Source organism: Falco punctatus, assembly GCF_963210335.1.
Source record: "Falco punctatus genome assembly, chromosome: 12".
Classification (NCBI taxonomy): domain Eukaryota; kingdom Metazoa; phylum Chordata; class Aves; order Falconiformes; family Falconidae; genus Falco; species Falco punctatus.
In genome coordinates this window covers 27968080-27992676 of record NC_137592.1, presented here as the reverse complement: position 1 = coordinate 27992676, position 24597 = coordinate 27968080, and the positions used below count along the sequence as shown (strand labels likewise).

Genomic DNA, 24597 nt, shown 5'->3' with positions numbered 1-24597 from the left:
TTCTTTCTAGAACAAGCAGGTTTTCCCATTCAGGTAACAAGATCAAACCGTTTTAAACATTTCACTATCTAACCACTTCTGATTTCTTCAGTTCAGCACCAAAACCCCAAGATCAATTACTCACAGAACACTGGTGACAACAAATTGATATGTCACATCAGGAATTCTGTCACTTGTTAGCTAGGTACTGACTTGATCTGATAGTCAGGACTGTCTCGAAAAGCAAACAAACTGTTACAGCACGGATTCCCACTTACAGCCACACATTCAGCAAGCTAAGAAAGGGCAACCTAGGCAAAGGTCTTACAGACTCTCGCAACAGCTTTTTCTTCTGTCCTGAAAAGGATGCAAACAAAGACCACATCTGCAGATAAAGTGAACAAACAGATGTATGAAATTAGGCCAAAGCTTCACCTCTAGTCTTGATCTCTTCAATGGGCCAAGAGCAAATTATGGGAGCTTGAATCTAAGCTTTACATCTGAGGTGTTGACCTCAGATTTGTGCCTCTGATTCAGGTAATGGCTAGTGCGGATGAACTGGTTTGCAGACCTCTCAACCAACCAGGGTGAGTTAAAAAAATCACCAGCATTATTTTCTATCCAAACCCAGGAGAGGCTGGGGAGCTCTGCTTTCAGCAGAAGAAAGAGCACTGTTTTGGCCTTGATTCTCTTTATACTAAACTCCATACCAATTAAGAAAGCACAATAAGAAATGAGACCCCTAGGATGTACATCTTCTACTTGTATAGGCCAAATTCTTTTTTTACTACCCAGCTTTTTCCACACCGAGCTGGGTACACGCTAGACATGAGCTGGTGAAAGACCTAACACAAAAGACTGGCCAGATGATGAAGGTAGGAGGAAAAGTCTTAGTCTGGTCACATTGGACCAATAGCCTGCTATTTTCTGTCCCTATTATTCCTCAAAATTACAAATAATTTCTAATTTACCCCACCTTAAATGTAACGTGCTCCCACGCAACATTTCTACTTGTCTTTTTCTTCTCATCAAAACTACAGTATGGGAGATAGGTGAGGAGAAAGACACAGATACACTGAAGCCACAAAGCTCCATCTTCACAAATTATTCTCAAAACGAACTGAAGCACTGTTTCTATTAGTTAACAGCACAAAACTGATAATTCCAAAGCTAGGAATAAACAGGATGTTTCTGCAGAATAAATTCATGGAAAGGGTAGTAAACAGATGGGATAATGTACTGGAATAGATACAACTAGAAAAAAAATACTTGCTCCAAAGAAGGAGGTAAGAGAATGAGATCAACAGAGAAGATTATTTTTCAGTAACAGTAAGGTAAGTCATGGATGAGAGATTTGCTAGTTGGCTAGTGCTGTCTCTAGTTTCCAGTCTTAACACGACACCACAATTTATTCTAATTGTGAGCTTTCAAAGATTCCTACGTATTGTTACAAGTTATTATTTTGACATTTTTAGTTTCCGTTACACTGATACATGCAGTATACTGTGAGGGTGGTGGGGAGCAGTATTACCTCCCCATACCCCCACACGCTCTTTACATTGAGTTCTCTTCCATTTCCTCACAGGTTTCATGTTGCTGCTGCTAATTCTTATCCCCCTCTCCTGCATTCTCTATTCCTACTAGCAGTGATGTATACACAGTCACCAAAATACAGGAAACAAATAAGGGCATATGGGTTCTGTCACTAAAAAAATCTGTTCAAGCATGTCACATATTACACCATACCCACACAGAAGACTCATTACACAAGCTGTCTAAAAACGTACACCACCTGAATTCAACCATACCTTCTAGAATCAAGCAGCCTTCTCAAATAATTGTCTTCCAAATAAGAATTCTGTGCTCTAAATCTTCTCTCTTGTTAGTCCCTTGTATTTTCTTCCTCTCATTTGCTCTTTCCTTCATATCTTTCTCCCCAAACTCCTCTTTCCCACAGTCCCATTTTCCCCCTTCCCATGCTGTTTTTACCCCCCACTATCCACTCAACAGTGGGGCCCTACCAACACTGTCTCAGAAAGGAGCCTGCTGTGGGTTGGCAGGCAGAAATTCTGCCAGATCTGTGCTTCCTGCCTCCCAGGGCCACAGCAGGACCCCACTAGACCAGCAAGAGGCAGAACAAGGAAACAGGAACTCTTCTGTTGCAGGCGGCATCAGGCAGCGACGATGAGATTCGAGACCTTCCCAGGTTATCTTTCTTTCCCAAAAGGAGGCCAGGCAGAACTTGGGAGGAAATAACTCCAAGGCAAAGACACACACACATGAAAAGACCACCAGCCACACAGCTGTGTTTGCAGAGATAAGGGAAGGTGAAGGAATACAACAGTAATGCAGCTGTGGTTGCAGAAATAGGGCAAGGGGAAGGAATACAGCAACCAGTAAAAATGGTCAAACGTTGAGAGTAAAGTAAGAGCAGCCCAAAAAGCATCCTCATCTGTTCAATTATGTTCTTATGAAACTCCTTAGTTTAATTACAGGAGCATGATTAAGGCTAAGGATTTCAGCACAGCTCCAAACAGGCCTGCCATTTAAATGATCAGCAAATCAATTTTCTAAAGGATCTGCTAATAGTGTTTATATCATACTGAGAGAAGAAAAACTGAAGTACACACAATCAAATTGATCTCAGTGAAGCTTTCATTATGCTTGCTTATCAATGTCCACTCTGTGAATGTACAAGGCAGTTTATACTTAATGGTGATACAATCTGAACTATTTAGCCAGAATTCATAACACAATAAAATAATAATGCAACAGAAGATTGACTAAACAATCAAACACTTCAAACACTGAGTTATGGCATGAAGATGGTTGGCATTTAAAAGCGTTCAAAAATCAAATGTCATTCTATTAAAAAAAAATGGCACTGGTATCAACAATGCCTGGCGCTTGCACAGTATTTGTTATCAGAGAATTGCAAAGACTATAACTTTCTAATTCTCACAATTTTACTGTAGATGGCCTTAATTTTTTAACCTTTGGTTCATCCAGTGATGTGCTTAGCTTACACACTTTCAGCTGTGTTTAAAAAAAATAAAAATCCACCTGATAGTTATAATATGACATGACCCGCAAAAGCACAGAAATACAAAAGGACCCAAAACCAACCCAAAGGTTTTTCACGACCTAACACGTTGGTGAGGAGTAGCAAGCAGTGTACTATGGGACAACTCAACAAAGGCACTATTTCTTCATCTCCCTTACGTTCTGCTTCATGTGCTCACATTATCAAAACTGGAGCTGCAAGTTCAGCACTCCTGCAGTATCTTGCTGAGAAAACCTACTTCCATTGTAAATGTTTTGTCATTTTTCAGTGCCTTCTAATGCAACTTCTTACAATGACATTCCTAAAATAAATCCTTGCTTTATATAGTAATACTTTTTCAATGAGAAGTGGAAAAAAGTATAAAGACTCTTGTCCTGCCTTCACAAAGTGCATTGATGTTCCTCTGAATTTTTCTGGGCACACAATGAAACACTAAGCAAGAGGAAGATGCTGGGTCTCGGCAGAGAAGTTTTGTACTCAAACTGGAAGGATAGGATGGGCAGACTACAAGGTGAAAACTGGCTGTACCATCAGACTGAAAGGGTAATGGTCACTGGTTTCAAGTCTGATTGATGCCCAGTTAAGAGTGGAGTTCCTCAGGTATCAATACTGGAACAAGCCTTATTTGGTATTGGCATCAATGAGTTGGAAGCTGTGACAGATGGGGCAAGTTTGCAGATAACACCAGATTGGGGAGATCAGCTGACATACTAGAGGGTACGGCTGCCATTAGAAGCAGATTTGAAAAGCTGGAGGAACTGGCCAGCAACATCCTCATGATGGTCAACCAAGACAAGGGCAAAGTCCTGCACCTGGGATAGACTATCCACATTCAACACTACAGACCGGGAGCAACCCAGCAGAAAAGGACCTGGCCACTCCAGTGAGCAAAAGAAGTTTGGAGCACATAATATACAAAGAGAGACTGAAGGAAGCAGGTTTGGCTGTGGCGGGATCTAATCACAGAATGGTTCAGGGTTCGAAGGGACCTTAAAGATCATTTAGCTCCAACCCCCCTGCCATGGCCAGGGACACCTTACATGAGACCAGGTTGCTCCCAGCCCCGTCCAGCCTGGCCTTGAACACCTCCAGGGATGGGGCATCCACAGCTGCTCTGGGCAACCTGTTACAGCACCCCACCACCCTCACAGTAAAGAATTTCTCCCTAATTGCTGATCTAAATCTACTCTCTTTCAGTTTAAAGCCACTCCCCCTCGTCCTATCGCTACAGACCCTCATCAGAAGTCCCTCTCCAGCTTTCTTGTAGGGACCCTTTAGGTCCTGGAAGGCCGCTATAAGGTCTCCAAGGAGCCTTCTCTTCTCCAGGCTGAAGAATCCCAGCTCTCTCAGCCTGTCTTCATAGGAGAGGTGCTCCAGCCCTCATGGCCTTCCTCCAGACTCACTCCAACATGGCCATGTCCTTCTTATATTGGGGGCCCCAAGATCTGAACACAGTACTCCAGGTGAGGTCTTACAAGAGCAGAGTGGAGGGGGAGAACCACCTCCCTTGGCCTGCTGGGCACACTTCTTTTCATAGAACCATTTAGGTTAGAAAAGACCTTTAAGATTACCAGGTCCAACCACTAGCCCAGGACTGCCAAGTACACCACAAAACCATGTCCCTAAGCACCATCACGTGTTTTTTAAACACTTCCAAGGATGTCGATTCCACCACCTCCCTGGGCAGTGTGTTCCAATGCTTGACCACCCTTTCAGTGAAGAAATTTTTCCTAATATCCAATCAAAACCTCCCCTGGCACAACTTCAGGCTGTTTCCTCTTGTCCTATTGCTTGTAATCTGGGAGAACAGACCTAACCCCCACCTGTCTATAACCTCCTTTCAGGTAGTTGTAGAGATCTATAAGGTCCCATCTGAATCTCCTCTTCTCCAGACTAAACAAACCCAGTTCCCTCAGGCACTCCTCATAAGACTTGCTCTCTAGATCCTTCACCAGCTTTGTCGCCTTCCTTTGGATGCACTGCAGTTCCTCAATATCTTTTGATGCAGCCCAGGATACAGTTGGCTTTCTGGGATGCAAGCACACACTGCTGGGTCATGTTGAGCTTCTCATCCATCAGCACCCCGAAGTCCTCCTCAGGGCTGCTCTCAATCCATTCTCTGTCCAGCCTGTATTCGTGCTTGGGATTGCCCCGACCAATGTTGAAGACCTTGCACTTGGCCTTGTTGAACTCCACAGGGTTCACACAGGCCCACCTCTCAAGCCTGTCAAGGTCCCTCTGGATGGCATCCCTTCCCTTCAGCCTGTCAACCTCACCGCACAGCTTGGTGTCATTGGCAAAATTGCTGAGGGTGTACTCAATCTCACTGTCCGTGTTGCCAACAAAGATGTTAAACAGCACCAATACTGACTCCTGAGGAATGCCACTCATCACTGGTTCCAACTTGGACACCGAGCTGTTGACCACACCACTGAGTGTGACCATCCAGTCAATTCCTTATCCACCAAGAAGTCCAACTATCAACTCCATGTCTCCCCAGTTTAAAGACAAGGATGTCTTGCAGGACAGTGTCAAATGCTTTGCGCAAGTCCAGGAAGATGACATCAGTTGCTCTTTCCTTATCCACCAATGCTGTAAGTCTGCTGTAGAAGGCCACCAAAACTGTCAAGCACAATTTGTCCTTAGTGAAGTGGTGGCTGTCACCAATAACCTCCTAATTTTTCACATGCCTTAGCATAGTTTCCAGGAGGATCTGCTCCATGATCTTGCATTCAGTTCCCTGGGGGAGGTTAGACAGAAATCAGCACAAAGCTTTTCTCTGGGGCACGCACCAAGAAGACAAGAGACAAAAGTCAGAAGTTGCACTCACAGAAACTCCAGCTGCGTATAAGAAAACAACGTTCACAGTGAGAGAAGTAAAGCACTGGAACAGGCTCCCAGAGAGGCTGTGGACTCTCCATCCATGGAGAGTTCATAAGTCACCTGGATAACAGCCTGAGCAGCCTGGCTCACTTGGAAGAAGAGATTTGACTAGATGATTTCCTAAGTCCCTTCCAACTGAAATTACTCCATGAACCTTTTATTATTCCTTTAAAAGGAACTGGATATTTCTGAAGTTGTAATTATTACCAAGGAACATAGGAAACATTCTGTGAATAAAATTGTATTTTACTTTCTGCATATCATTATGGTCACAAATTGAGTTTTTAAATGGGAATTTCCAACTGTGAAACACTGGAAGTTGATCTAGTAAACCAAGCAGTATTTGACATTCTTCCACCCTTATCTCATCCACTGACTGTCCTGTGACTTTAAGTGACTATCTCTTTGCAGAGTGGAAATAATAATTCTTATTTTTTTCATATGGGAGAGAGGCTTTGTTTCTACAGAAAGTGGAAGTGTTTTCCAAACCACCAACCTCCTGAAAAGTCTCTCAATATTCCCAGCTTATGACTAAAGTGAGACCTAGTTTCACTGCTTGGTAGAGTCACCTCCAGCTGTCAGCAGCAACGCTGGTTATAGATCAAATGCATGTCAGAGGCACTGAGGAAGAGAAACAGGTCACAGAGAAGTCTAGTATCTACAAGGAGAAGATGCTTATTTTCTGCTAAGCTTCTTCCTCTTTCTGAAAAATATTTTGATATAAGGATATTTATGTTGGGGTGGGGGGAATTAACTAAGCCAGATGGCTGAGGGTTGAATTCAATATTTTAAGTGTGATTTAATGTAGTATGCTGTGGCTGAATAAACAAATACATGTAACAAGCTATAACCTCATACCTCAGACTCAGTCTAAGAGTTGTACTCAGAGTCTAATAAAATAAGACAGCTATATTGCCTTGCTTATTAACAAGCATAGCAGTTTTTAAAAAATCACTAGAAATACATTATTTACCAATTTGGATATAAAAACCTTTTAGTAAGTAGATTTTCCAACTAATCTTAAGACCAAAAAAATATCGGATATATGACAACCAAATAGCATTTAAATAATTCTCTGCAAATTTTCTGTGGGAGGCATAAGACTTCACAGAATAATTTATTTTACACAGATAACGGAGTCACTGTGACTTGTGAAGCAGCTGGAATTACAGCCAGTGGCAACCACTCATAGTTTAAAACTCTTCTCCAAACAAATCTCATCATAACTGTTCAAGCATACACAGAGATCCAATTCAATCCTTCCGCAGCATTTAAGTCTGTGGTAAAGCCTGAAGACTTCTATGATTTTTTAATTATTATTTAAGAATGACAAGGTAACTAAACTGAAATACACTTATTCTCAATATATAAAATATAGTTTGCTCCACAGCCTGTGCTGCCTGGCCTAACATCTGTCTGTCAGCATTAATAGGAAGAATTTCTGAAAGAAAAGTTGTAAGGGAACTGTCAAGGTATGTTATAGCCAGACCAATCTGGTGGTGCTGTGTCTTTAAAAAGAGTGGAAATATCAGACTCATTCCTTAAACTGTCATGACTATGAAACCTCCAGAGACAATGTGCTTAGCTGCTCACAGAAGAAAAAATGTCTTCAAGAAATATGTATAGCATACAGGAACATTTGTGCTCCCATTCATCCAGCTTTAATCTGATTTTAGTTTTAGTCATGTAATTATCCAATACTCTCAGAGAACTGAATTAATGACTCATTAAAGGACAGCACTGAACTTCAATACATGAAAGAAAATTCAAGCTTGACCACAAGTCTGTAAGGAAATTACTTTCTTTTCAAGACAGGCTCTTAAAGCATTGTGATGAAGTTAAATTGAGAGGACTGGCAGCCTTTACTGAAGACAAGCACAGGTTCAAGTGAACTCATATATCTCTTTACTGTTTCAGGTGAGACAGCTATCCTCCAAACTAAAATTACAGAAACAATAAGACACTGATACACAGAAAACATTGATAGACTAGCACCTGGTTTGTGACCAAAGTGCTTTACTCAACTGAATCTGCTATCAATCCATGCTTTAAATTATTCTCTTGTGTACTTTTCTTGTATCTTTAAAAGTAAGGTTCTACAATTTATCAATAATTAGGCCAGGAATTTTGTGAGGAAGCCTAAGTGAGTCAGATACCAAATATTAACCAAATACATAACTCTTGGAGAGCTTTAGAATTTTTTACCTAAGCTACTGCAACTTGAGTACTAATAAAATCTGGTCCACAGCGACAAATAACAGAAATTGCAACATCTCGTATGTACATAGCACCTTCTGTCAGAAAGCAAAGGCATTTTAGGGATAGATGTTAAATAGCATTACATGCAGTACTTGGAGTTTAGTTCTATTACCCACACTTAGTAAATGAGAAAACAAGGCACAGATAGTTCAAGCTGTCTGCTAAACACAATACACAAAGCCAACAGCAGAAACAGCACTGAATAGGAGCATAGGGCTCCTTCCCCTCATGTTTGCAAAAAAGGATGCTTTACTTTAAAACTAAAAGTCAACCTCAGCCTATATTACTCTGTTCAGTCACTGCCTCCCACTGTTTTAACAGTTACAAGTTCACAGGTATACTTAAAATCAAGCCAACCTCATATTGAGGCAGTTATCAGGATTAATACTAACTGCACACTTCAAAAGAAAAAGGGAGGAAGGTATAACCAAAAACAAAAACACAAAGAAAAAAAGAAAAAAAATTTCCATACTCTGCTGCTTTATTCTTCTTATGCTTCATTCAAGTTAACTGTCACCAATTTCAGTGTATACAACTTTTCTTGTGCCAGAGAGTTGCTCCCAGATTCATATGAATTCACAATTACATCTGAATACTCCAAAGCATTGTATTTGGTACAGCTTCTTAGGCTGGTAGCATTAATTTTTTCACTGGCATGATACTCCTAATACTTTCTGGCAATCCTTAAGTACTACCAGCTATGAAGCAGTCCCACACATTCAAAGATATGCTGGCATGAGTTCAAAAAAAAGATGGCCCACCACTGATGCTTTTTTTTTTTTTTTTTTTTTTTTTTTACAGTAATGTTCTTGGTATTTATGAATTGGTTTACTGTGGAACATGTGACAATGGAACACTTTGAAAAGCTCTTTTCTTACAGCTTTCCTTAAAATAACAAATTACAAAGCAGATAATTTAACCTTAAATTATTTTAAAAGGGAATGACTCAAATTACCCAAAACCAATGTATTTGAAGAGCATAACAGTGCTGCAGACTTTACACAAACATGTCACATTTTAGGTGATGACAAATAAACCACAATTTGGTCAACTTCAGACACAACTCAGTGGAGCTATATTAGAAATGAAGGTGGTATGTCAAATCTTGTTGGGAGTTCAAACAGACTTGACATAGCTATGTTATATGTTAACAGGAAGCTAAATCTTAGCTCAAGGTAGTTTAGGAATGGAGTAAAACCGACTAGTAAAAAGATGCTAATAGAGAAGAACAAGAGCTGAGGACAGCGAAACAAAGCATCTGTGATTATTAGTAGTAAGACCACATACTCTTCTTGAGTTTACATCATGATCAGGTGAGGATATAAAATTATGTAGTTAGTAGACCAAATTCTTCCGTTAGTTGTATCATGCAACTGCACCAAAATACGCTCAGCTGCATTAGTCCAGATGAGACAACACCTTGGCCAAAACACACTGAAAAGATACCTCAGCTAGTAAACCAAAGGAAGCACTATTCTAACTGCATTTCTGCAACAGGAGTCACATGCAGCATATACCTAATTGTACCGAGGTGTCTCTGTGTAGTACTTTTTCCCCACAAGTGATATTCATTCCCCAAAGTATCCTCAACATTTTGACGCTCACTAACTTCATTTGAAGACAGTCTCATTTAGCTGATACACATTCAGCTAATATGGCTTCAACTATAACCAACTTGACCAAACTGTATACTTAGGAGAATTCAAACTCAGAGAAAAGTTTTAGGCCTCAGATGGATAAGATTTTCTGAATTTTGAAAGGACTAATACACAGTGTTACATGAAGTTTACTCTGAACACCGAAAGAGCTGGTTTTGAAACAGCCTATATAATGCTATAATGAGAATAACAAGAGCCTGGTTAGAAGAAACCAAACAGAAAGGTCACCATCCTCTACTCAATTCTCTCATACATTTCCACAACAGTGGCATGAAAACATCCACTTCTACATGATGTTATTAATACTGTGTCATTACAGATAGAGGTTGATGTGGTCACTGAACAACCTAAATGCTTAAAAAATTCCTGTACCACAGAGTAGTATTGGTACTATGTAATACATGGAGAATTCAATTTTTCAGCCCTTTTCTTTCATTTAATAGATATGAGTAAAATTACAGCAAAAATACGTTAAGATAAATCTTGTGCACAGTTTAAACACAAGTTTCTGACAGTGTCTAATTTTGGGGGAAAGGAGGGGAGTTATCATGATAGACACCACTGGCAACGTATATAAGATCTCTCAACGGCAGGAAAAAGAATTATTACATGTTTCAGATGTCTGAAGAAGTTCCTGTATTCTATTTATAATTCCTTTAAAATGTTCTGGCCGACCTCATTCTGCCCCCAAAGAATACAGGGCACAGGAACGTATAGAGAGCCTTTCACTTCTTACAGGAAAGGCATAAGAAAAGCAGTTTCCAAAAATAAAAATCCTCATTTCACCCTCTTCTTCTGTTTTGGTTTCACAGTTTTTACTGAACCTATTACATCATTAATGAAAACTGTAATTCATCTGACTTCCCAGCAGGAAGAAAATGAGATTTTATTTGATCCACTGTTAATTCATTCCAGATAACTGCCCAAATCTCAGCCAGGTTCAGGTTAGAACAATATCAAGTCCAAATGCCACAGTTTTTTCTTGTCCTTTAAAATAATTTACAAAATATAAATTCTCATTCAGTCTTAGAACATCAGAAATCTTTCAAAGTGATGGGACATTCAGATTTATCAACTTATTCTTAGTAACCCAATGTGTGTTTAAAAAGAAAAAAAAAAAAACCAACACAAAAACACTTAAACCCCAGGAAAATATAATTACTAAAATCCTTCACTGCCCTTATGAGGGCCTATTTAAAACATATCTACTGTCCCTCACAAGTACATTACAGTGAAAAAAATCAGGTCATGAGGAAGGAGTAGGAGTTTTGTTTCTTGGGAAGGTTTTCACAGTGAGATGTTTAAGGTAAAAGAAACTCCTATGACTCAGTACATAAGCTACATGTTAGACTACATTTTAGAAGAAATAAGATTATAACAATTCTTACAGAAAGGTTAATAAAAACCCTTGTGTTTTGTGTATGTTGGTAATGGGTATGCTTAAACGTTTATTCCAGCAGGGTGTTAAATCTGTTGTTCTATGACCTTCACAAACCATGTATTTTAATAGAATTGTTATCCGTTTATAAGAAAAGCCAGTACCAATTCTTGCTCTGTTACAATAGAACAGCATTTCCACCCATTTTCAATTTCAACTCCTCAACAATTTTTCACCATATATAAGAAACATGCACCATAAACATAAGCCTACTGGCAAAAGGTCTCCTTTCCCAGTTGCCGCTTATGAAGCTCTAGAACTAAGGGATTGCTCTCCATGAGTTTACAAACTGAAAGTTGAAAAATATTTCACTAAACTTGCAGTAACTACATTGATTTCACAGGATCACAGAATGCTCACGACTGGAAGGTACCTCTGGAGATCATCTAGCCCAACTCCCTGGTAAAGCAGGTTCACCTAGAGCAGGTAATTTTTTTTGTAGCAAATCCAGCAAATTAATCTTCTATAAGTACTATATGTCTTCAGAGAACAACTTCATTCGAGAAAAGAGACAACACAATAACAGACTTCAAATGCATTTTAAAAAATCATTAAAATTGTGATAGCAATGAAGGAAGTAACTGTTTAATTTATAGCAAGAAATTCAGAGTAGAATACACTTCTAAGTCCAAACCCTTTGAAGAAGCTGAAGAATTCTCATTTTTGGGGACCTAAAGGTTTGGGGAAGAGGAGGCAAGAAAACATGAGTAATGGTCTAAATTTTACTATTACTTTTTCCAGAGAACAGGAGCACAGCAGTTGACTGCTAGAGGTTTTCAGCCTTGCAGTACTTGATATCACTAAGTACTTGACATTACCATCACACTTTTGTGGTTTCATTAATAAGAAAAAAAATTATAACTGCACCATTAAGAGTTCAAAATGATTTTATTTCAAAATATTCTCACAGCACAGTGATCTGTTTCATATTTCCAATACACTTACATACAACTGAGCTAGCTGCTTTACTCTTGCTTTAATAAAAATAAAATTCTGTATTTCCCTTACTTGTTAGTTAAAGGAGTGGTTTTTTTAATCTTACTCCATCAGGTATCTGCAGGGGCATTTGTGAGACTTGCTCTATTTTTCAACTTATCCTGTTCCACCCTGAATGTTCACGGCATTAAGTTACGTGTGTAGCACACACACACAGCATAAAGAATTCCAACATATGTAACTGTTTAAAAAAATTGCAAATTATGCACAATAATTGCACTACTGTGGAAATAAAACACCTTCCAAGTTACATGCTTATGCCTACCACAGCCACCCACTGTACAGCAAGGAACGAGCACCACCACTTTTGAGTGAGATTAGTAAAGGTGGACTCTAATACCCAGTTCATGTATTAGAAGGATGAGGAAGTTTCACATTCAAATCTGACTTTTTAAAAAGTTATTAACACAGTACTTATTGAAGGAAAAACCTACCCGCTTCATCGAGTATGGGGTGGTTTCTCCTTCAAAATGCCCTCTTCTCAGACAAGAAAAACAGTTGTTCTTACCTCGAAGATCTCATGTTTTAGCACAGTCAGTGATGGTCTTACGAGTAGCTTGTACTCATGCACCTTTTTTTACCTCAGCCACAAGTACCTTTTTTTTACCTCAGCCACAGCGCAGGGTGGTCCCCACAAGCCTGGATGGGCTAGGGCAGCATTCAGGCTGCAAGCGCTTCCCGCAAGAGCGGACGGTCAGGTTTATTTTTATAAGCTATCACAGAAGCCATTGGTCTTTACGCTTGCTAAATAAAATAAGCCGGGCAGAGGTTTCGCGACGCGGTCTGCCCGTCCTGGCGAGGCGGCCGGCGGGGGAAGCGCGGGAAGCGCCGTTCCCGCCGTGGGACGCCGGCGGTGGAGGCTTCGCCTCTGTTTCCCGCCCCTCTCCCCGCACTGCCCGACCCCGACCCCCAAGGGCTGGGGCCGTGTTCAACGGTCCCCGCGGGCGGCGGAGTGGCCCGGGGTACTCACATGCCAGATGGCGAAGAAGATGAGGGCCGCGCAGAGGACCAGCGATAGCATGTAGCAGAAGGCGGCGAAGGTGAAGGCCATGGTGGGGAGAGACCTCCGCGCCCCCCGGGAGGTCCCGGCGGGCGACCGGGAGCACAGCGACCCCCGAAATCCCAGCGGGGAGAACGGCAAAGCGCCCACGCTGCCTCACGGCGGAGGGGAGTGTCTCAGGCGGGCAGAGCCGGGACGGGCGGGCAGCGAGGCCGGGCGGCCGCCGCGCCCCTCACAACCGCTCTCCTCACTCCGCCGAGCCCGTCCCGACCCCCGCAGCGTCGGCAGCGCCTCTGCCGCACGGCCCCTCCGCCCTCCCCTCCGCGCTGAGGCTTGGCGGTGGGCGGCCCCCGCAGCCTGGGCTCCCCGAGGGGCGGATCTGCTCCGCGGGGGCGGCCGCGGGTCCCTCAGCGGGGGCGGCGGGTCCTGCCGCCACTCGGGCGGGGGCTGCCGCGTGTGTCTGACTGGAGCCGTATCGCAGCACTGTGACAGGAACGAGCGTAGGCTGGGATCAGTTTAGGCCAAATCCCGAGAAGGTAATCATATGCCTAAACTTGGAATGGTTTCGGTTGGGTGTTTTTTATTTCATTTTTTCCTTTTAGGATCAGGTAGAGTGGTGCGAGGCGCGCCGCGGCCTCGCCGCGGAGGGGAGCGCGGGGGCGGGAGGCGGCATCGGGGCATCGCCGGGCGCCGGGGCCGCCGTCCTCTGAGGGGAGGCGGGACGGAACCCGCCAGGCGCCGGCGGACTGCGCCGGAGTGGCTCGGCAAAGCAGGAGCAGCCCGCCCTTTCCCACCAGATGGGAAAGGTACTTACTGTTGGGGTAAATAAAGACAAACTTTCCTCAAATGCCACAAGCGGGGAGAGTGCTCTCGATGGCTGCCAGGTATATGCCATGTCCCAATTGCTGAAGCACATACTGAAAATAAGGAAGGAGGGATAAGCCCCTGCTTCTTACCTTGGCTTCAACAGCATCCATAGCGTCTCCAGATATGACTTAGCCACTTCTGCAGGGGGTCTGTTTTTACATTTACCACTGAAAGTTTTTCCACCTCTTTGGAGCACATCAGCTGGCACAATACAGCAGGTGTGTAAGCAAAAAGTTTTCAGGAGAAAATACCACAGAACCACCAGAAGTCCCATTTAAAAATATTCTGAGAACCATGGACAAGAGCTATGTATTTGAAATATCCTTACAAAACAAAAAGAATTTCAGTTCACAGCATTTTTTTCTATCCTTTTACAGATAAGAGGGGGTTCAGTAACAAAATTATTTGCAAATTTGCCAGAGGTCACCTGTGAAAAGTCAGACTTCATGGTACAAGAGATCATAGTTCCAACAAAGCCAAGTTCAGTACAAGCTTTCTTTTTAAATGTTTACAACACAGTTTTCTTTAAAATGATGACATGTTATTTTTAACACAATACGCACTTTTATCCTGAGGAAAGAGTGCTGATTTGAGTCAGGAGTGAAGGTCAGTAATTAATAAACAAATCAGGAATAAACTGGTGGATGTAAACTTTTGTAGTCAAGCTGCTCCAGACTGTACATGTGATTTGATCTTTTAATTAAGAAGGACAGAACACAGCAAACAGTAATGAGCTTTGCTGTCATACGGGGATGCAGAAACACATTGTAATTCTCTGACCTTTAAATTCTTTTGTATCTGAAATCCTGCAGAGTGTATGCTTGCAAAAGAAATGGTTTATTCATAACCACACATTTTGAAAAGAGCTACAAATGAGGTACAGAAGAAGTCTTTGGATATTTGTTTTCATTTTATTTTGCCACTGTTACTTTAGTATCTGGATATATATTACCTATGTTAAGATTAAACACACAAAACCCCCTGATGCTTCCAAGAAAAATAAAATTATTCTTTTCTGGAGCACTTATATGTACACACACACACACATATATATGCATATCTATAAAAATATAAATATACTGTAGGTATCATAAAAGACAGAAGTGGAAACAACTGTTAAATCTCAGTTTATTACTACACTCCAAGGTAAATAGTCTCCTGTTTTTCACTGTCTCTAATCTTCATTTACATTCCAGCTATGTATTTGGAGCTCTTCAACAGACACACAGGCTAATATTTGTTTCTCGTTTTGCAAGATGACAGGTCGACAGCCAAGCACTTCCAAGATCACACAGTCTTTCCTGATACTCATTTTGAAATATATATTGCCCATTAGGTGTATTTCTAGCTATTAATCATTGCTAGTGGCTGACTAATTGCAAAAGTTTCTGATTCACAGTGAAAAGAAAAATCTATCAAGTTGCATTTAGGACACATTTGTCCTACTGACTTCTTACATTATACCATGAGGATACCTGAAGTATCCTGAGATATTTTAGTGACGGAGAGTAACAAAAGATTTACCCTTCACTCAGTAAGTCCCAGAGATTTGTCTCAGTAATCACTAAAAAGTCTTCCTTATCTCCATCTTGTTACAAACTCATCACAGCTATCTGTGGCATGAGGACCTTACTGTAGGGAGCCTTTGTCATTTCTGGACAAGACTACTGCAAATCATGGTATCTGAGGCAAAAGGTGAAAATAATATCAATATGCATGACCCTCATCTGCCTGGTTTAAGCCCCCGTGAACACAGCAAGAACATCAGTCTGTCTGTTAGCTCCCCATCCACTTTAAAGTCTTGGTCCTAACCTTCAAATAAACTGATGGATCTGATCCTAGCTGCATGAGAAATTATGGTCTAGCACCCAACTGTGCTTCTTTGAAATAATACGTATCACAGAGGCCAGGACAGAGGGTGTGGGAGCTAAGGATGCAGCATTATTAGCTGAAGGGATCTGCAACAGGCAAATCAGAAAAATACAGAGTATAACCTCCTTTAGAAAAAAACTGTTGCTTCCAAAACTGTTATTTTAGCACTTCTTTTCCCAAAGTAAAAAAAAAAAAAAATACATCCACAGGCTGAGACACACCTGGGTTTCTTTTCTGTTATGGAAATAAAAGGCCCGGAAGTTCTGCAGCAGTTTGTTGGAAAATGCAGTAATCCTTGCTCTCTGGTGTTCAGCAGCCCATTTTAGCAGCCACAGCCTCAGATTTAGCACCCCATCTTTCACTCTTCTGTCTTCAAAATTTCACAAATGCTTGTGCTTCCTTCAGGTAGTGTATTCCCAAACTATTCCCGGAAGGGACTGCTGCTCTCACCCTGAGGCACACACCTGTAACCCAGGAATGCAGCAGCACAAATTATTCAGGAAACTGAAGCACAGAGATGAATTTCAGACCAAGTAGAAAGTCAGTAAGAAATGGAAAGTAAATTACTGTTCAGATTGATTAAAAAATCGTTTGTATTCTCTCCTCTTTAACCAGGACTATTTCTTTTAAATGTATTTGCTGGTGGGTCACGCTAGGTGCTTCAAGCATAACAATACTTCCTAGCACAAGTTTTTTAATGAACTGGTTTTGTAGGCTGTATCCCACAATACACACAAACAGATTGTGACAGTGTGTTTGTAAAACCTTTGGAGAAAGGGTTTTTTACAAAAGACTGTAAGGGTCCTTGCTTTACCTGAGGAGATTCAATTTTGGAATGCTACAATTATCACTGAAGCATGTTCTGTGGTTCAGACTTGGTGTTTGTAAACAGAAAGTGTTTGTCTTTACCATGCATATTTATTGGAAAATAAGATTGCAAGTTCCTGATAGAATTAGAGAATCAAGCAGACTTTTTTTGTAATACAGTCTGATCCCAAGTTCATACAAGTTCATACACAAGAGGATAGATTGTGGTGCTCCTTTTGTACAGCTGGTACCGAGATGCTTATTTTCAAAGCTAGCAGTCTGCAAATAATATCATAGGTCAAGGCACAAACAAAGAGGATTTGGGATTTTTTACTTAAGGATGGCTTTTTACTTTGTGAGGACCTCTATGAAGGGACTATAGAAACTCATTCACTATATAATGACAAAGGAATACATCTGGTGAGTAACAGACGGCCCTCAAAACCAAATGACATCCAATGTTCCTATATACTTTGTGAAAATAGATTTAGTAGATTTATGAGTTCAGGATGCCCTTACATTAGCAGGTCTTGGAGCACTTGATTTTATACAAAATGACCTTTTGTGCTAGATAATGAAAGAATTTGAAGGTACTGAAAGAAATTTCCAGTGGCTAATTTATAGAATGTCATCAGAGATGAGAAGGGACTGCTAACGAGTCCTTTCAACTCCCAAATAAGTACCACAACTGTATAAACCTAAAGGACAAATATTTATAAGACCAGTAGTCCCTGAAGTGAGAGGCTAAAATCCCCATATATCCACCAGCAAGGTGGTCTACCCTCAGCCAAGGTGGTTTGTAGTTTTGAGATTCATATATTGTTACAATGTATAGCTTTAAGTGTAACATATTAGCAAGTGCTTGCTAGAGTAAAAGCCATTACATTGATTATAGTAGAGAACTGTCATTCATTAGATTGAGTATATTTTAATAATACATCTGACTCTCTTTTGTGAACCTTAAAAAATACTAAATTATTAACAATGCTTATATGCAAATTGTCATCATTGGACTTTACTGATAATATCCCATAGAGATTAATAGAAGCATTACATACTTTTATGCATTATTATTTCAGGTTATCTGCAGATTCCAGATGAAATGACTATATTACTTCATGGTCAGTTCATTTTCAAAAGGTTACTTTTGCAATAATAAAGGCAAGTGACATTTTGTTAATGAAATCTTATTTTCAGACACCGGGAATACGATAGTTCACAAACCCACTGACAATAATCTCATTTTACTGCCAGGTGAATAAATATGCTATCTCGCCAGCTGTTAGCAAGAATACTATTCCCACCTTCTTTTGTAGGACCCGGCTGAATAAATTTTAATTACATTATCACAGGATCATAGAAAGGTTTATGTTGGAAGGGATGTCAGGAGGTCTCTAGTCCAACCTTCTGCTCAAAGCAAGGCCAAGTGCAAGGTCAGACTACTTGCTCAGGGCTTCATCTGGTCAAGTCTTAAAAACCTCCAAGGACAGAGATGGCCCAACGTCCATGGGCAACCTGTTCCTCTGCCTGTCTCAGGTCGTCTTCAGCAGACTTGTCAGTTTCCAGCCTGTACCATTGCCAGGGCTTATTTCTTCCCTGGTACATGACTTTACGTTTGTCCTTGTTGAGTTTCATAAGGTTCCTGTCAGGCTATGAGCTCCATGTTTAGTTATTGAAATCCACTGTAAGAAAGCATAGATTAATATGCAATAGAGAAATGTTCCTAAATAGCAAAATATAAGACTACTCAGAGCATGATACTACACTGCTTTGCTTCTGCTATTCGCTTGCCAGTCAGTATCAGTTATACACTATCACACTCATGCTCATAATGGCCACTGGCAAAACGGGGGCTTCAGATTTGCAGTTTAGATCACTCACCTGACCTAATTGATCTCAGTAACTATTCTGTCCCATGCTTTGACAACCAGAACCTCAGAGGCATGATACACATTTTGACTCTTCATGTCACTGATAATTTGCTAACAAGTAAGAGTGTTTTGACAACAGGGAACCTGGGACTTTTTCCAGGTTAGTGGAGTGATTTTGTGAGCATAGATCCCACTGCACCTCTTAATTCCTCAGCTATGCTTTTCTGCCCTATACCTCTAGCCTCCTCTCCCCTCTACCACACAGTTCTTTCCCATTAGCCTGTCTTTATTGTCTTGCTAGCTCATAGTCTCAGCTATAAGACATAGTCCAGCCACTGCCTCCTGCTTCCTTACCTCCTCCAGATCCAGCTTTTGTCTCCTGGGAGTTCATTAAGATTGCTTCCTCACCAGTGGTGAGCTACCTGGCAGGATACTAAGCACTCCAGAAAGACAGGATCTCTGCTCTTGGTTCCAGGACAGAGTAGCAAAAGCAAGTGGAAAAAGCAAGGGCAGGGGAGGTCCTGCTTGAAAGCACAACCAGTGGAATGGAATGGGGAAAGAATTTGCTTAATTCCAACAGATCTCTAATAACTATATGTGAAATTTTCAGAAGCATTGGAATTAGCCAAAGATTATAATTATTCATGGCAACAGCACAAGTCATGTTCATCTTACAAAAGTTACCTCCTTCCCAGTATGAAGTCTTTCCAGTACATGGAGAAGGTGAGAAGGCAGGAGCCTTCCATATACTAGTAATAAGATTTTCAGCATTGGCAAAATAGCATGTCTAATTTTTCTCTATAAACACTTTTCTGAACTGTCTAAGACCTTTAGTCTGGAGAGGAAGGCGAACATAAAAACTGCATCCCATGAAGGGAATAATAGAAAGTAAGATCTTAACATGGAATATCTGAAACCGTCTTAATTGTCTTTGACATTACCTGTTTTGCTTCAAATCAACACATGGAAACTTTACACAAGTAATTCTTGCTAACATTGCTTAATCCTTCTAAGAAGGAATTTAATTTGTGTCTGTGCTGGAGAGAGAGTGGGCTCCAACTTTATCAATTCTGAATAACTGAATTTCATCAAAGGAATGAAAGTGGAATAACAAATTTTCTGAATAAGTAACCTGTGAGAAATCCTTCATCAGTCACTGAATATCCTGCAGAGCTTGCTATGCTAATATGACAATTTGCTTAAGATATGCATTTGTCCAAACACTGAAATAATATTCTGGGCCAGATTCCTCTGATTTTAAATGGTGTTTCATTTTTTTCCTGCCCCAGAGCCTGAAATACTCTGCTAATCTGCAAGCCCTGCTGGTTGCTCCCACCCATTGCAGCCTGTATCAGATCACACCTCACAGTTGTCCTTCTCAGAGGAAGATTCAATTCCCTCATATTAAATCAAATGCTCTTCCTCTTTATCTCTTTATACTGAGACTGCTACTGAATGCTTATCCCTGCTGTCCAGAGAACAACAATCTGGTGCAGTAAACCAAGGCCTGATGACTTTTCTATAGCTTAGAAAAAAATCAGGATTTCACCAAACTGTCATATGGGTTCTAACTGAATTAATGGCCTTAGTCATTTTTAACTTGCCTGCATAAATGAATAGTTACAATATGGTCTGCCTAAATAACAGTGTTGACTAATGAATACATAAACATTAGATTATGACTGTATTTATTTAGAAAAAGTTTTTTCATTTTTGATGCAGTTTTATGAGAGGTAGGTACATCTGTGATGTGAAAGGAAGCAGAGGCTATGCAGACATACAGCTGCGTGCACTGCACTGGCCGTACAAATGGACCAGCTGCCATCAGCTCAGGACCCTTAGAACCCTGCCTTCTTGTCTTCTACCTGTGCTAAATTAGTATCAGGTTTTACTGACCTCTCTTGAAAAGCAGAAAAAATAAATTGCCCAAAACCCACAAGTGGTATTATTAGCATATCAATAACAGAAGTTTTTATCAATGCTGACTTTAATCATAGATTGCCCGAACTGATCCCCTAAGCTTTTGTAACTTTGAAACATATTCCTCATATTATACCAGAGAGAAAACAAAAAAAAACCATAAATACAGTATTTTTAACAGTAGGAGTTAAACTAGTAATTGTAGCAGGATGTATCACTTAGAATTTCTAGTTAGTTCAGCTGAAGCCCCTTATAAAAACTATTTTAGCATTTGACAACAAGAACTGAAGAATTCATACTGTAAATTGAAAAAATACCAGAAGAAAAGGTTGGAGGTGGCAATGGAGGAGTGGGAACATGTTTAGCAAGAAGTCTCATGAGAATGCTGTGCTGGAAGATCATTCCTATTCTAAACATAAGCCTCTAATACATTAGCCATCCTGATTTTAACATCGTATGAAATATTTTCAGTCTGAAGCAGAATCAGCAAGACAAAGTGATTCTTTGCAATTTACTCATCTCTTATGAAGAAGAGAACAGGAAAGGTTTGAAATCCTGGCTGGAGGTTCTAGTACATTTTATACCACAAATATCTTAATTTGTATTCTGTCTTCTTTTTATTTCTGTTATCTTGAAACATCCAAATAAACTTGCCTAAATAAACTAGGGTCAGACAATGAGAGTTTGGGTCTAGATCTTTAGCAAATATTCGGAATGCCATCTGAAATACTCAATTTAACTGTAGGAGCAGCTAGGAGAAACTGAGATTGTGATGTTCTAAGTAAAAAATCTGCCATTCTCATTACTAGAGAAATGGAAGAGCTAAATGTGATCCTAACTAGTCATTACCTGGGAAGAGAACAATGACTCATGTCGACTTCAGAAAGTTAAACAGCCTTTAAGAAACTATTATGACTCACAAGTACTGCACGCGTGCACACACACACACAAAATCTGCTTCTCAGTTCAAGGCATTTAGTTCTTCTATAGAGAAACTAAGCTCTCTTCTCCTTGAACCTGCAACAGCCTTATGTTAATGTAATTGCCTTGCCATCAGCCAGCTAACTGATTCAGAGGGCTAGATGCTATATATGTGTTTCTTGCTGACCAGGTTACATAAATTGTTGACCTATAAACTCATGTGAAGCAGCACGTAATAGGAATGAGTATTTTTTTTTTCCTAACAGATATTGTAAGAGTTTGCTTTGGATTGCAAGTAAAGCAACTCTCAAAATCAAAATGACTCCAGAAAGGTTTTCTTTGTGGACATGGTTTACTAAAAGAAAAATTTTTTTCAGCAAGTATTTAGTTGAGGGGTAATTTTGACTTCTGAAGCATTCATTTTAGTGTCAATAATTCCCTATCCTTTGAAACAATTAACATAAACAAAACTATTCAGTTAAGCAAAGCTAGTCAAGTTGGCAGACTCGGGCTTGGAATGGAAGCAAAGATGACATTTTAGCAGTACTGGCATTTCCAATTCATGTTAATGATCTAGCTATACAATTACTGCTGTAACTAACAGGTATATATGTATGCTGCCTTCTGAGAGGTACTTTGACCATTGAGATAACTGAAAGTCAAGAAAGGGTTTTTGCTGATTTGAACTGTGTAAGAGTTTTCCACTGTGATGATCTGAATATGGCCAGACAAAACATACATTCAGTGGAGATCATACTGCAGGAAAAGGTAACACACTGGACAACCTCATGAGTACTTTTCATATATTTGTTCTGGCCCAGATGGAGAAGCTAATTGGTGATAATTAGGGTGTAAATTTCTAAGCAGTGCAGCTTAGCTGCACTAGTTCCCACTAAGGCCACTTTGTCATGCTAGGAGAAAGTAATCTTGTTTTGAAAACACAGTAACCTATTTTGCCTTTAGCACTGGAAGGGTTTCCAGCAAGAATGGTGTGAATTAGTAAACTGTAAATTCACATCCGATGCAGATTCCTATTTGCTTCTTTTTGTTAAAATGCCCATAAATAGGGGAGGTGGCTTGGAGTTGACTAGCAGGGTAATAGATGCCTGAAAAGAAAAATAGTATATCACAGAAGTATCAAAAGCCACTAGGAAGATTAATTAAGATGATCTATGTCCACAAATGGTATTACTCAGTTCATACTCACCTTGAAGAAGAAGAAGGACTAGTGCATCCCAAGGAAGAAGGCAGAATTATTGCAAACAAGCAATAAGTAGCTGAGTAAACAGTTGAATCTGCCAACCAACTAACTACTCATCTGAGCATCTAAGATAGCCGAGTGTGACAAAGTGTGCCCACACTGCATTGAGCTGACACGGTAGCCGAGAGAAGTTGTCCTCTGATGGTTGTTCACTGTACCGTCCGAAATAAGCAAATCCAGTTCTTACCGAAAAGTGTCTGCCTTGCAAAACTTAGAAGTGTACCAAGCACCATGAGATTCCCCTGCTAATCGTCTCGGTGCAAGTGAAGAGGAACAAAGACTTAATTACTCTTCTGCTCCAACCAGTGGTACCTCCACACTAATACCCAGAAACAGCACTGGGGAGCATTTACACTTTTACACATTCCAAAATTATCCTACATAGATTATTTCGTCCTGCATGGCTGCAGGTCTGAATTAAACACATTATATTGTTTCAAATTCTTTGACTGTATTTATCAATATTCTTTAGTAACATGTGCAGGACTTATTTTGAATTCAATAAAAATGCTCATAAACCACTGACCGTTTCTCTGAAGCATAGTATTGTGCTTTCTAAGATGTAATTTAACAGTGTTCTGCAAAAGGCACAGACAGCTGTGAGTTGCTTTAAGTCAAGTATCTTTACTTACATGTTTAGCAACACATTCTCACTTTCATTTCTTAGAAACCAGAGGGAGAGAGTTAAAATGAATGTAATTGACTTGTTGACTGGTAAGAGGCAAAAATAAAAATATTGCCTCTGTTAGCTACAAAAGTGCTTGAAAACTGCATGACATTTTTCATTTTTTCCTACTACACAGCCGGTCTTCTTTAAGAAGACAACTTCTAGCTTAGAAACTTTAGTAGTAGAAACATTAACTGTGCTGCAAGGCCAAGATACATTCAGCTTGTCCAAATTTCTAGGCAATGTGTGAAACCAAACTGTAGGGAGTCTCCAGATAAACTTAAGAGCAATTGTCTGACTGCACTTTGGTCCAAAGCCACACCAACCATAGCTGTACAAACTTATTTTATGCACAGTCACTTTTGTTAACTTATTTGGTGTCTTCTGTCTCTGAACACTGGAGGTGAATTCCAAACCTTGCAATTTTGGTCCTCAAAACTGAGGCATCTGAATTTACTGTCATATTATATTGTGGAAATAGATCACCACATGACTTCATATTGGAATATGTCAAATTCACAGGGGCTAACAGCAGATATTCACCTTCCATCTATACAACTCCTTAAATGAGATTCTGCTTCAATGTGCAAGTTTTATGGTACCTATATGTATTGTGAAAGTGTGCTTTTTCACAGTAACTAATATTTTGCTATATTTGACAACAATAAAAATGTTTATTAAATACTATAGAGCATTATAAGACAGTTTGAGATATGCATGAGATGTCGCTACAGGAAAGCCAGTTTACTAAGAAGACTGGCACACAGTTCCAGTGGGGTTTGTATTTTAAAAGTTGATATAATCTCAGAACAACTCCATATTTGAGAAGTCCTGAAAGACAGATGAGGTTCCATAAGACTGGTAAAGATATTCAGAAAAGGGAATAGCCTGGGAATGATAAACATTTTGGCATGTATAATTATTTATTCCATTATTTTTCCCTTAATTTAAACTAAGCAAGTACCCAGAAGAGAGCAAGGAAAAAATATCAAGGACTACTAATTAATCAGGGTAAAATCGTATGAAATAAAATAAAATTATTTCTATGACGAAGTAATAGGTCTTGGGAAAAGCAATGAGCTGTTAAAGCCATATATCCTAGCTCTGCAATTTTGACACTGTTTCCTAGTGCTG

The 24597-nt window shown here is 40.2% G+C and overlaps 1 protein-coding gene and 1 long non-coding RNA gene across 2 annotated transcripts in view; one reads left to right on the top strand and one right to left on the bottom strand.

The window, feature by feature from the left end:
* CNIH3 (cornichon family AMPA receptor auxiliary protein 3) overlaps window positions 1-13354 on the bottom strand; it is a 45925-nt gene extending 32571 nt beyond the window's left edge. The window contains exon 1 of the mRNA XM_080408776.1: window positions 13248-13354. Coding sequence (XP_080264902.1) covers window positions 13248-13328 — 81 coding nt within the window. The 5' untranslated portion in view covers window positions 13329-13354. The remainder of the gene's footprint in view (window positions 1-13247) is intronic.
* Window positions 13355-13699: 345 nt separating this feature from the next.
* LOC308072228 overlaps window positions 13700-24597 on the top strand; it is a 35534-nt gene continuing 24636 nt past the window's right edge. Inside the window, exon 1 of the long non-coding RNA XR_013931589.1 lies at window positions 13700-13813. This is a non-coding gene — a long non-coding RNA (uncharacterized lncRNA). The remainder of the gene's footprint in view (window positions 13814-24597) is intronic.